The sequence below is a fragment of the Pimephales promelas genome, chromosome 8 (assembly GCF_988280905.1).
Source record: "Pimephales promelas chromosome 8, fPimPro1.hap1.1, whole genome shotgun sequence".
Lineage (NCBI taxonomy): Eukaryota > Metazoa > Chordata > Actinopteri > Cypriniformes > Leuciscidae > Pimephales > Pimephales promelas.
The window spans coordinates 12,397,552-12,409,752 of NC_142776.1; the positions used below are offsets into that span (position 1 = coordinate 12,397,552).

Consider the following 12,201-nt stretch of genomic DNA (forward strand, 5'->3'; position numbering starts at 1 on the left):
CTTTTATCACTAAAGTCGATCGCGAAGAATTTTAAAAATCAGAGAAAAATATAGCCTATATTGTGTGTAGTAAATAGTATCTATGGGATGCGGAGATGACATGATTGTAACAGCGCGCGCACTTCCGACCTTTGGACTCATGCAGACGCGTCCCAGCTCAGCCACAGTAACAGCTCATATTAGCCAGCTAAACTATTACTACCCTGTTAGAAAAAATATATAGCTGCTCCCTCGCTGTATTATGGGTTTGCTACAGTATGTGGGGAGAAATGTGCTGCTGGTTACGTTTGTGAGACAATCAGCTGATTATTATTTTATTAAATTATATATTAAAACCCTTGATCCTCACCTGACTATGGCTTTGTAAACAGACAGTATTCATGATGTGGTTTATAATGGACTGTGGTACAGAAACAGTGACAATGTTACACACTCTTGGCTTACTCTGGCTATTCTCTGCTGTCTCAGCCGACGAGATGTTTGTCACGTTTTAGCAACCGTAGCTTCTTCGAAAGGGAGGGGTGAGCAGTGGGCTGAGCCCTTAGTGCAAACCTGGTGCAAACTCGCAACCGAACCACTAGATGTCGCTAAAAGTCACACATTGCTCCTTTAAGTTATTTGTGAATGAATAGAGGGTAAATATATAAAAAGTTACATAATACACTGAGTAAAACTGCATTCAAGTTCTGTTTAATCTATGTGACTCAATCAAAAAGATCGATTGAAAAAAGATCGACTCCATCAAAAAGATTGACTGATTCGAATCTGCACACTAAAGTATGGAAGCTTGTTTCCGCCACTGAATAAAAAAATAAAGTAAATAATTGCGACTTTTTATCTCACAATTCTGACTTTTTTTCTCACAATTGCGAGATAAAAAGTCCGAATTGCGTGATATAAAGTCGCAATTGCGAGTTCTAAAGTCAGAATTGCGAGATATAAAGTCAGAATTGCGAGATATAAAGTCAGAATTGCGAGATATAAAGTCAGAATTGTGTGATATAAAGTCGCAATTGCGAGATAAAAAGTCAGAATTGCGAGATATAAAGTCGCAATTGCGAGATATAAAGTCAGAATTCCGTGATATAAAGTCGCAATTGCGAGTTATAAATTCAGAATTGCGAGACATAAAGTCAGAATTGCGTGATATAAAGTCGCAAAGCGAGTTATAAAGTCAGAATTGCGTGATATAAAGTCGCAATTGCGAGTTATAAAGTCAGAATTGCATGATATAAAGTCAGAATTGTGAGATTTAAAGTCAGAATTGTGAGATTTAAACTATTCTGAGGGGGAAAAAAGTTAGTCTTTTTTTCCCCTTAGAATTGGCCTAATAAGTCGCAATTGCGAGTTTATATCTCACAATTCTGAGAAAAGATGTCAGAATTTCGACATTTAAACTCGCAATTATGTGTTATAAAGTCAGAATTGCGAGATGTAAACTCGCAATTGTGAGAAAAAAAGTCACACTTCTGTCTTTTTTTCTCAGAATTGCGACTTTATATCACACAATTCTGACTTTATATCTCGCAATTCGGACTTTATATCTCGCAATTCTGACTTTATATCACACAATTCTGACTTTATATCTCGCAATTCGGACTTTATATCTCGCAATTCTGACTTTATAACACACAATTCTGACTTTATAACTCGCAATTGCGACTTTATATCACGCAATTCTGAGAAATAAAGTCAGAATTGTGAGATATAAACTCGCAATTGTGAGAAAAAAAGTCAGAATTGTGAGAAAAAAAGTCAGAATTGTAAGATAAAAAGTCACAATTCTTTATTATATTTTTTATTCAATGGCGGAAACAAGCTTCCATACTAAAGGGATACGGAGTTTTCCCAAAAATGTTGATTCTGCCATCATTTACTTACCCTCATGTCATTCTAAATCTGTATGCATGTCTTTGTTCTGTGAAACTCAAAAGAAGATATTTTAAAATTGTTGGTAATCACATGGTTTAGTTACCACTGATTTATCTATGTAAAAAAAATACCCTTAGTAACGTCTCAATATATATTTTGAGAAAATAAGAAAGTCATACAGTTTTGGAAAGACATGAGAGAGTAAAAAACATGTTGGGCAAACTATATAATGTTATTGATAGAATAACATTCAGGGTTTTCTTCAGATGACGTTTTGAATCTGAGAGGTCAAAAGCTTTCAAGTTGTTGAATAACCCCAGTGTGCGGACATTTGTGCTTTTATTTTATATTGTGTGCTTTGCACCTCCAACAAACTTAGATTTGGTGATTATTCTTAATAAAGGCTTTAACTTCTGCGACCTATACACGCTTCATGATGTCATCTCAAATGTTTTGTTTTCTAACCATGAGTTGAAGTGTGCTCCTGCAGCAGTGTCTCTGTGGCCTCATCCTCTGCAATGTCCAGTGGTACATCGCCATCACAGTTCACGGTGCAGAGAGATGCACCCTGCTGGAGCAGAAATCTGAAACACAAATGTAATCTTACATTGTGAACTCTGGAATGAGCTTAAACGTTTACAGCAGTCAGAAAAATGTACAGTTCACCATAAACTACCGTCAAGGACTACAGTCAAGTTGTACAGGAGTGACAGTACCAGTAAGCACAGAATAATAAATACTAACAGGGTTCATAACATTCACAACAGTCCAAGTTCTTTTACCACCTAATTAGATTTAACCCCCTTAATTAAACCCCCTAAATCTCTAAATAAAAAACCTCTGTACACAAATACAGACACATTTAAAAACGTTGCTGTAAGCAACTTATTTTGCTATTGGCAATTTAACTTTCAGTCTCAGTGCTACCTTTAAAATGCTTCTCATGAACAATACAAGATTGTATTGTATAATACAAGAAGCGCCAAGATTTTAGTAAAAGCTATGACATAAACACGATAGCTGTTCACAATGTCACTGCGCACGATAGAAGATTGTTATTTTTATTATATACTAGTCTGGGTTTCCCCATGCTGCCTTCCCGCAGCGTGATTTTATTCACGCTGAAAGGCAGTCTAGATACCATGGCCCAGATTTTCTCCGCATTTAGGGAACCAATCACAGAACGGGAGGGAGCAGCAAGACGATGACGACATCTATGCGTCAAACCGAAGCAGTTTGTTTATATCTATGAATTCAACATGGCAGCAGACGCGAAGCTACCTTTTGATGCAGCCTTATATTGTTCTAAGTAGTTTAGAATGCAAGTTTATTTTGAAAAAAGAGCAGCTTTTGGCGTTAAACTTCGAGAGACCCCAGTTATTATTGTTGTCTCGCCATTAATCGCCCTAATGGAGGACCAGGTACAGGCGGCGGTCAACCTTGGAATCTCTGCCACTCAGCTGTGTCAATAAATAAAGAATTGTCAATACCAGCTTCTGTTCGGCGGTCCCGAGGCCTGAATGAGCACAAAGTGGCAAGACATGTTAGCCACGGAGTTGTATAGTACCAACCTGCTAGGCATCGTCGTCGACGAAGTCCATTTAACTTATGAACTTATAAATGGTAAGTGGTATTTATTAATATCATATTGTCATTATGCCTATAGACTACCTACTGTGGTTGTCACAGTGCCACTAAGTTGTGTTGCTTTTCAATATCAATATATAGCTACCGCTTTAGTAGCATAACTTTCAGCTGTGCGCACATACCCGATTAAATTTGTTGACATTTTAGTCATTAAATTTAAATTTAAATTTTTTTTTAAACTTGAAGTACAAACGCAAACAATTTCCAATGCAAATAACAACTTCAACATCTATGTTAAACTGTACTTAATACTTGTGTTTTTCTAATTGAAATGATTGGCTATGAGCTACTTACAGGCTCATTTGATAGACATTCTTAGCACCCAATAAACAGCACCGGGCATTCGTAAACCACACCTCAAATATGGGAAATGAACATGTGGATCCCAGACCTAAGTCTCAACGAGAATTGTGTCTGGCGTTAGCCAGGCTAAGAGCATTGTTTTGTAACTTAAGGTACAGTGGTTCTTAATCAGGGGGTCAGGGTGCACTAGCAGGCCTCAGCAAACTTCCAAGGGGACCACAAGAAGTCCCACGAAAATGTTTTGTTTTTTAAACAAAGCAACAAAGGGAAAAGGGGCCCTCGAAAAAAAAAATTGTGGACAACTCTCCAGGCATCTTGGAGTCAAAAAAGTTCTAGAAGGATATCGCTTGATGGATTTGTTTAATAAAATAATGTTTCAATCAAAAGTTGTGTCATTAATGGTGGGAGCTATTTTTAAAGAGCCCCTATCATAGCATTTGAAATGTTCCTATTTTTGTTTTGGGAGTTCCCAAAAACAGTTTAACATGCATGCAAGGATAAAAAACACTTGATTTGTCTTATAATATGCATTTATTTTTAACTGATTTGCTCACCGACTCCCAAATGATTCGTACAACGACTCATTTTTCCAAACCACTCCTTTGCGTGACGCTAATTGGCGGTGATTAGTCAGATGACAGACCCAGTCAGTTATTGTTTGTTAGCATAACGCATAAACGTATTGATAAAGCACTGCAGTACTATAAGACGCTCTATTCTTTATGACAACTCCAATAACAGCGACAAACATTTCACATATTTAAAAAAAAATTGACATTGGAGACCTAGAAGCTGCGCTGAGCGTAACTTACACACACACACGCGCGCACACACATACTTATTGCGCCTTCCCTCCTCGCGCCGACGCTACAAAACCGTTCAAAACCCATAAAAGCAACAATTATTAATAATACTTACAGGTTTTGATTCATAGGAGGAAGCTGATCCATATACACTGGGTAAGTAAGTTACTGAGACCTCCTTCAGGAACCACCGCTTGCGAATCCACATTTGAATTAATTTATGTTTTTGAACGATTCGTCATTAAAATGATGAGAACACAATCGGGCTATACTGTTGTGGTATCATTGCAAATATGAACTCTAACCACCGATTCTTCACATGCTCGTCTCTGGTAAATGAAAACAAAGTGGCTGAACTATCTTTGCATTGTAGAACACAGCCGAGCGTCTTCTCGACATGATGCTATGATGAAGTATTTGAATGTGTAGACTTCAAGTTTACACTTCCGTCTGCGCGCACAGTAACTGGGCGCGGCCAATGACCTCTCTACGTCATGATGTAACAGCTAATGACTCGTTTCAAAAACAATTCCTTTCATAGACTCAGAGTCGACTCTCACTTTTGAAAGACAATAACTTTATATACGGTGCACTTTCAGATATAAATCTTTGCAGGATGTTTTCATTCCCTTAGAGCTATATTCCACACCATATGAACAGTCATTTTCAAAAATCCATGATAGGGGCTCTTAAAAAAAAAAAAAAACACTTTTGAAAACTGTGTCGGAGTACCAAAACACACTTGTAACCAATCAGCAGTAAGGGGCGTGTCAACTAATGACGGGGAGGAGAGAGCACTCAGAGCACACTGAACAGACATTAGCCCAACGACTGCAGAAAGAAACATGGCAGATAAAAAATAAAATAAAAATAAAAAAAAAGAGGAAAATGTATGAGGGACTTAAAATTAAAAAGAAGGCTTGCGATCAGGCATCAGGCATGAGGTAGAACTCGTGTTAATATTGGAGAAGCTTACCAGCGCTGGAGAGAACTCAAGGAGCGGGGAGGCCTAACATCGCTTTATTTCTTCTCGAGAGGTGAGTAACATTGTTTAGCTTTCTTTCACAGAACTAATATGTGCTGGTCATTGCTTAAATAAGCTTGTGTGTCATCTTTTTCATTTGTGATCATATTGTCGTTCTCTTCAGCTATGAAAAAGACACATTTATTTTCACACCATAGCCTAGAGCATCTAAAACTCCTCTACTGTCTGTTTGAAGCGTGGACTCCCAAAGTGTGTCTGAAAAGTAAGATAATATACTCCTAATATATATTTGTTTCCTTTGGTTCCTCATTTAGTGATCGATATAACCCCCTAATCTATTTATAGTTGTAATATATTCGTTACTATGACTGTCTTGCTCGTCCTATCGATCATGATAACTGTGTTTTGGGGATGGGTGTTGAGCGTCGTCTTACATGTGAAACGGAGCTGAACGATAGAGGAGTTAAAACAAATTGGACATGGATTACCATTGCTTTCACTTATTGATGACATCATACCCTCAGCCGGCGGTGGCAGGTACAGCATATTGCGCCATAGTCGCTGGGTTATGGTCACGTACGTAAGTGTGGGGTAGAACTATCAAATTAGGGGCGAGATACCTTTTGGGCTAGTGTTTGTTTTGGTGATTTCAAATTTTAACATTGGCCAAAAGTGTTTTTCAAGAACTACTGATGCCAGCTTTAATATAGGACTAGTAAAAATGTACATTAACCGGTTTAAACCATGAAAAATTATTAAAGGAACAGATTAATATGAAAATTATCCCTAAATTTACTCACCCTCAAGCCATCCAAGGTGTATAGGACTTCAGTTTCACAATCAGAGCTATAATATCCTGGCTGTTCCCAGCTTTGTAATGGCATTGAATAGAGGCAGTTTTTAAAGCTTCAAAAAGCACATCTATCCATCATAAAGGTAATCCATATGGGCTTTTATGAGAGTGTCGAGTTCTGAAAAGTTTCTCTAAAGTTTTATATAGGTATTTTATTTACAAAAATACTCATTATTTAATATATCTCAGATCGTGTTTGACTGAAAGAAGACGCAAAACCCACATTTCGGACAACCAAAATCATCTCTGTCTGGCTAACTGGGGTGTGTTTCCCTAAAGCATCGTTAGCCAACTATGGTCACAAGTTCCGTCGTTATCAGCAAAGTTCAACGAGTTTCCCGAAACCATCGTTCCAACGAACATTCGCATACAACATCCCAAAGTTATGTGGTTGGAACGACAGCTCTCGAGAATACTGTGCAATAGCTAAACATTAAATGAACTAATGCATAGTCGTAGTAATAATGGTTTGATGAGTGTGATAAGGTCCTTAAGGCTGTGCTAGTTTTTATTTTAATATATATATATCTCAAAACATATTTCAATCACACTAAACATCGCAAAGCAATCTCAAAGCTAAAGCTAAACATAATAGAACACCTTGAGACGGACTCAATCTAAAAACATTTTCATTAAATTCTGTCATAACATACTCTGTTATCTCCAGGTTCCCACAGGATGCAGCCACATGAAGAGGAGTCCAACCCTCACTGTCCACCTGGTTAACTTTGGCACCCTGAGACAGAAGAAATTCCACCATCTCCATACTGCCATCGATACAGGCCTGGGAAAGAACACCATGTACAGTCCATCAGTACACCATTTTTACAGAAATGCACCAACATTAAAGTCAGCATGAAACAGATGCAATAGTGTAATTAATGCAATAGTCTGAATGAACAAAAAAGGGAGTTCTTCCCCTTTTTGAAGTATATCTGACTGAAACAGCTTCTCAAACAAGAAAAAATGTACTTGATTCTGTCCATAGGGAATTGATTGGATGGTTGTGGTTTGCTATTACTGTGATCTCACGGGTTGTCAGGCACATGGGCCGGTAAACATGTCAACTTAGAAGTGAGGTCGTTGCAAGAGGGAGTGGAAGTTATTTTCATAAAAGATAATGAGGGCATATGAATTTAAACAAATAATGTGCATGGATATTAATTTGTGCATGCAAATCATTTATAATAAATACTGCAAAATTATGTAGAAAAATAGGAATGGTCAATTTGATTTCATGGTAACTTGATAAAACTATAATTATTTATTTCGTTATTTAATCGTTTTTTCTATTACAGCGGCTACGGGAGAGAGGGGAGGGAACATCTTAAAAGCACGTTTGAGCTTCCACATGAAGCAATGAGGTTCATTCTCTCGTTTACGCAGCGCATTTGAGCTTCCTCAGGAACCAATCCTGTGCATTAAGCAGGTTCAGTTGACCTTCTGTTTATGTTTTCTGATTAATATTTATATATGAATAAAAGCCTAAATTAAATCTGCTAAACATATAAAGTGATCGACTCTCTTCAGATAATTTGGACCACTTAATTCATATGGATTAGTTTTACGATCTCTTTATAAGATTTTTGAAGCATCAAAGTGGTAGTAGAGTAACTTGTCTATGGAGGGACAGAAAGCTCTCAGATTTGATTAAAAATATCTCCATTTGTGTACCGAAGATGAACAAAAGTCTTACGGGTTTGAAAGGGTGAGTAGTTAATAACATAATTTTCATTTTAGAGTGAAAAATTCCTTCAGCAAAATTCTGACCTGGTGTAAAGCTGTTATTCCATCTGCATTGGCACAGTTGACCACGTCGTCATCTCCGTTCTTTACTCGTACTTCTCTCAGCATCTCGCCTGCCTCCTCTGTGTCACCACTAGCACACACTGCTAAGAACTCTGCAGTCTTCTCAAACCTTACCCGCAACCTGAGAAAGGGAGAGACAGGTTATCTGGAATGGTATTGACAACATTGTTTGTGACACCTCAAAAACTTTACAGGATTACACTATTACACAGTTAATAGACTTGACAAATATTGTGTAATTTGGGGTTATACGCTGAGGTTCTACAACTGCCACCTGTACAGTAAGAATGGATAACCAGGAAACACATTCTACCAGGATAGTAATCCAATGCATGGCAGATGGTCCTTGACACCCAAAATAGCTAACTAAATCTGGAGATCTTCATTAAAGAGTTAAGCTGAGAAACACAGAAACAGATTTATTCGGAAATGTTTGTTTACATCGAGGAACTATATCACTAATTAACAGTAAAATGTTCCCCTTGTTTTGTTTTTGCCATTATTGTGGTGGTAAATCTCTTTACCTGTTTTTTTTCTGCTGCTCATTGGTGTCTGTTCTGCCTCCAACAGGAGCTCCGGTGCTCGTCTCTCCTCTCCAGCGACTCCGCGGCACCGCCGGCTCTCTGTCTGTACTGGAGCCCGACCAACGCGTCAACTGCTCCCGACGCTTCGCTACCGCCGCGTCCCCCATAATCCAGCACTAAAGACACATTTTAAAGAGAAATCCCCATGATCACAGCTAACAGGAACATATATGACACAGACACGCCCTCCATGCGCGCTGTTTACACTTCCTTATCATATTCACAGGAAGTTACTAAAAACATCTAACCAGTCATTAACGCTCTCTTCTGTCCCACTGAAAATACCTGCCGATCGGAGATTTCGACGACCAGTAATAAAGTTCAAGAACCTGAAAAAGATTTTATGTAATTGCCATGACGTTTAAGGTTTTAGGTCAGAGATCAAAACTACAGTTCCACCTCCAGACTGCAGAGGGCATAGCAGAGATCATTTCCAGCTTCCGTTTTTTTTTTTTTATGGTGTGTTATTAGCATTCTCTGATATTGATATGATGCATTAGCTATCATTTATTATACCTCCAGAATATCATGTTTAGCATTTCCCTTTTCATACTTATTTTAAATTTGTATGAATACGTTGTAGTTCAATCAATGTGATGCAAAAGGCTGTAAGTGGAGGTTCTGACGCTTTTTTTCCCCTTTTATATTTCAAAGCTTTCACAAACATGTAAACTATCTGATATATCTGATATATTCCAATTGTCAAATATGTGTGAGTGAATTTTAAATTAAAGAAACATTTTTTTATCTAAGGATGGAGAAGCCTCGTAAAGGAAAAGATATGAAATCTTGGAGTATCGATTACAGTGCCATCTAGTGGTTAATAAAATGCATACACTGTTTATGTAATTTTATTCTGTGAGTGTGCACCATAGACTGTGGCGTGCACAAATAAAAGCACAACAAACTTTTACCCTCTTGATAATATATTTTATGTACCATAATGCTAACCATTCATGCTAATAAAAGTCTATATTATTCAGAGCAACAATAACACATTCAGCGCAACAAATACACTGCTTGTGTTGTGGGTGCCCATAGCTGGCAATTGATATCTTTTTATAACTAAAAAGTATGAATATGGCATGCATTTGACATTTTATTATTCGTGAAGTAATAACATCATCTGTATTATTTATTCAACTTGTATAGCAGTAGGCTATATATCATATAGCTTTGAATGTTTGAAATCGAAAAGAAAAAAACATCCATTTGGTGGAAAAATAAAATAAGAACAATGTGTGGGGAGATCAGGAATAAAGTGGTTATTAAATGTACGTGTAATTGTGGTGAAGAAGAATATAGGCACAAAGGGGATTTTTAAATTAATTTTAATGAGAAATAAGTTGTTTGATGAGTCTATTTCTCCTCTTGAACAATACTGTAGGCTCCCAGATAGTAAAATTTGTCTGGCCACCTCTGGGCCTCATCCTTGCTTCAATTCTGGCCCAGTTCTGATGACCAAAACTGCTGCAACACACTGACAACGGACTCAAACAACTTCCTCTGGCCCGGATGTGGCCCAAACCCTGTAAAATGACTCTAGTTTATTGATATGGCCCAGGTCTGGCCTAGGCACTGTGAGAACGATCTGGCTGAGAGTCGGCTGCAGTCCCCTTCCTTTGAGAACATTCTCTCACAGGTTACCGACCGATAAGTCTGGTCTTTTCCAATATTCCAGTGAATCTTTGGCTCTTGGTATGTTAGTCTCTTTATTATCGGTCAACCTCTATTATTGCATCAGCTGTGTAATGTGGTCCACAGCATCATCTAGCAGTGCCGTAAAATAACCTGTAAGGTAAGTTGAAATAAGCTGTCACAGACTCACGGATTTAGCCAGCAAGCCATCAGCAGGACTAGGTCCTTCCACCCACTAGTTTACAATCACTGGAATACTACCCTTCCACACTGTTTCCCCTTCATCAAACACCATGCATACCTAAGTACACAGCTCACTCATTGTCCAGTGTCTAACGTTACATGAGAGTGAACCGACTCACCTGTGTTTACATAGACTACCTTCTTCGCCATCCTCAAACTAACGATCAGTCAGACTGTATCTTCCATCATGCAAATTGAAAGACTCACCCATGTTAGTTTGCACCGCAATTCAGAGAATCGGAACTGATACATCATGTAAAATCTTCAATTTCTCCTGAAATACAATCAAGCGGTTGGTGAACTGTGAGAAAAATAGACTTAACTGTAGTTACCTACCCATGTGTTTCAGATAAAACACGTTGTCAAATTATAATTGAGGCCTGGTAATTTAGGCCTATTATTGCTACTTCCTTAGACATCCGTGTGTAGGCTATTTAACAACAAAATTTAACAAGTTTTTTTTTTCTTTTTTTTTTTTTGCTAGTTTTTAATTAAAATGTCCATTTCAATTGAAACCTAAAATAATCATTATGTGGTTAAAAAATGCTGAATAGTTGTTATACATGAAAAGGGCTGAGCTTGTCCTACTCCTGTTCAGTGCCAGCCATAGACAGTAAAAGAAATGGACAGAGCAACACCATTGATTTCAACGGAGAAGACTGAAGCCCGATTTTTGCACTTCCTGTCTGATGTCTGAGTGACTGCGCAGGCTCAGACTGAGCGTGACGACAGTCTGACAGTTGTAAATCTTCTAGTAGCTGTGCCAAGCCAAAACGTTGTTGAAATATTTTCTCCCGTTGCTTTTATGGACTCTCCCATAGACAGTAAAAGGCTTCTCCCTCAACTTTATGCCTTCCATGTCCCCCCGATTGCCTCATAGACAGTAAAAGATTGCCTGCGAGCTTCTCCTCCTGCCTATACGGTAATGTCTCTATTGTGCGACAGAAAGTTGCGTGGTGATGACGCAATCGTTAGCCTATTTTCCACAAAAACGGCATCTACGGGGCCATAACGTATATAAAAAGTAATGGAGCGTTTTATACATTGTCGTGTTTCTTTAGAAATAAATAATGGACAAATGAAGTCTTTGGACGCCTCAGATGTAAAGTTATTCACTGTCAAAGTGACGCCAAAAGGAATGGGAGTCAATGGGACGCTAACAGCAGGTGAAGTTCTGCTACAATGGCGGCTCCCGCGAGGCTTCAACTTCCGGCTGATAGATTACCCCCTTGGTGCCAGCCCAAGGCAACCGCATTTGAAATTAGCACTTGATCACGTGATGCACTGAACGTTTAAAACACACCGGTATGATCGTCATACACGTCAAACACAAACGTGTAATAAAGTGATTCTGAAGCAAACGTTTGAGTAAATCATGGGCTAATTTTCATTTTTGGGTGATCCCTTTTGGAACTATCCCTTTGATAACTTTGTTTTGGATGTTGGTGTGCGAAAGATGTTAGT

At 38.2% G+C, this 12,201-nt stretch overlaps 1 protein-coding gene and 1 long non-coding RNA gene across 3 annotated transcripts in view; one reads left to right on the forward strand and one right to left on the reverse strand.

The window, feature by feature from the left end:
• Window positions 1–8,963, reverse strand: part of ppp1r12c (protein phosphatase 1, regulatory subunit 12C) — a 27,897-nt gene extending 18,934 nt beyond the window's left edge. For both annotated transcript variants that reach the window (XM_039655642.2, XM_039655641.2), the window contains exons 1-4: window positions 8,797–8,963; window positions 8,234–8,393; window positions 7,117–7,247; window positions 2,338–2,456 (exon numbers count right to left, since the gene is read on the reverse strand). In XM_039655642.2, the coding sequence (XP_039511576.1) occupies window positions 2,338–2,456; window positions 7,117–7,247; window positions 8,234–8,393; window positions 8,797–8,963 (577 nt within the window). The remainder of the gene's footprint in view (window positions 1–2,337; window positions 2,457–7,116; window positions 7,248–8,233; window positions 8,394–8,796) is intronic.
• On the forward strand, window positions 8,301–9,769 carry LOC148977655 (uncharacterized). The gene is made up of 2 exons (XR_016169458.1): window positions 8,301–8,425; window positions 8,843–9,769. It is a non-coding gene; the product is annotated as an uncharacterized LOC148977655 (long non-coding RNA).
• Window positions 9,770–12,201: the final 2,432 nt, after the last annotated feature.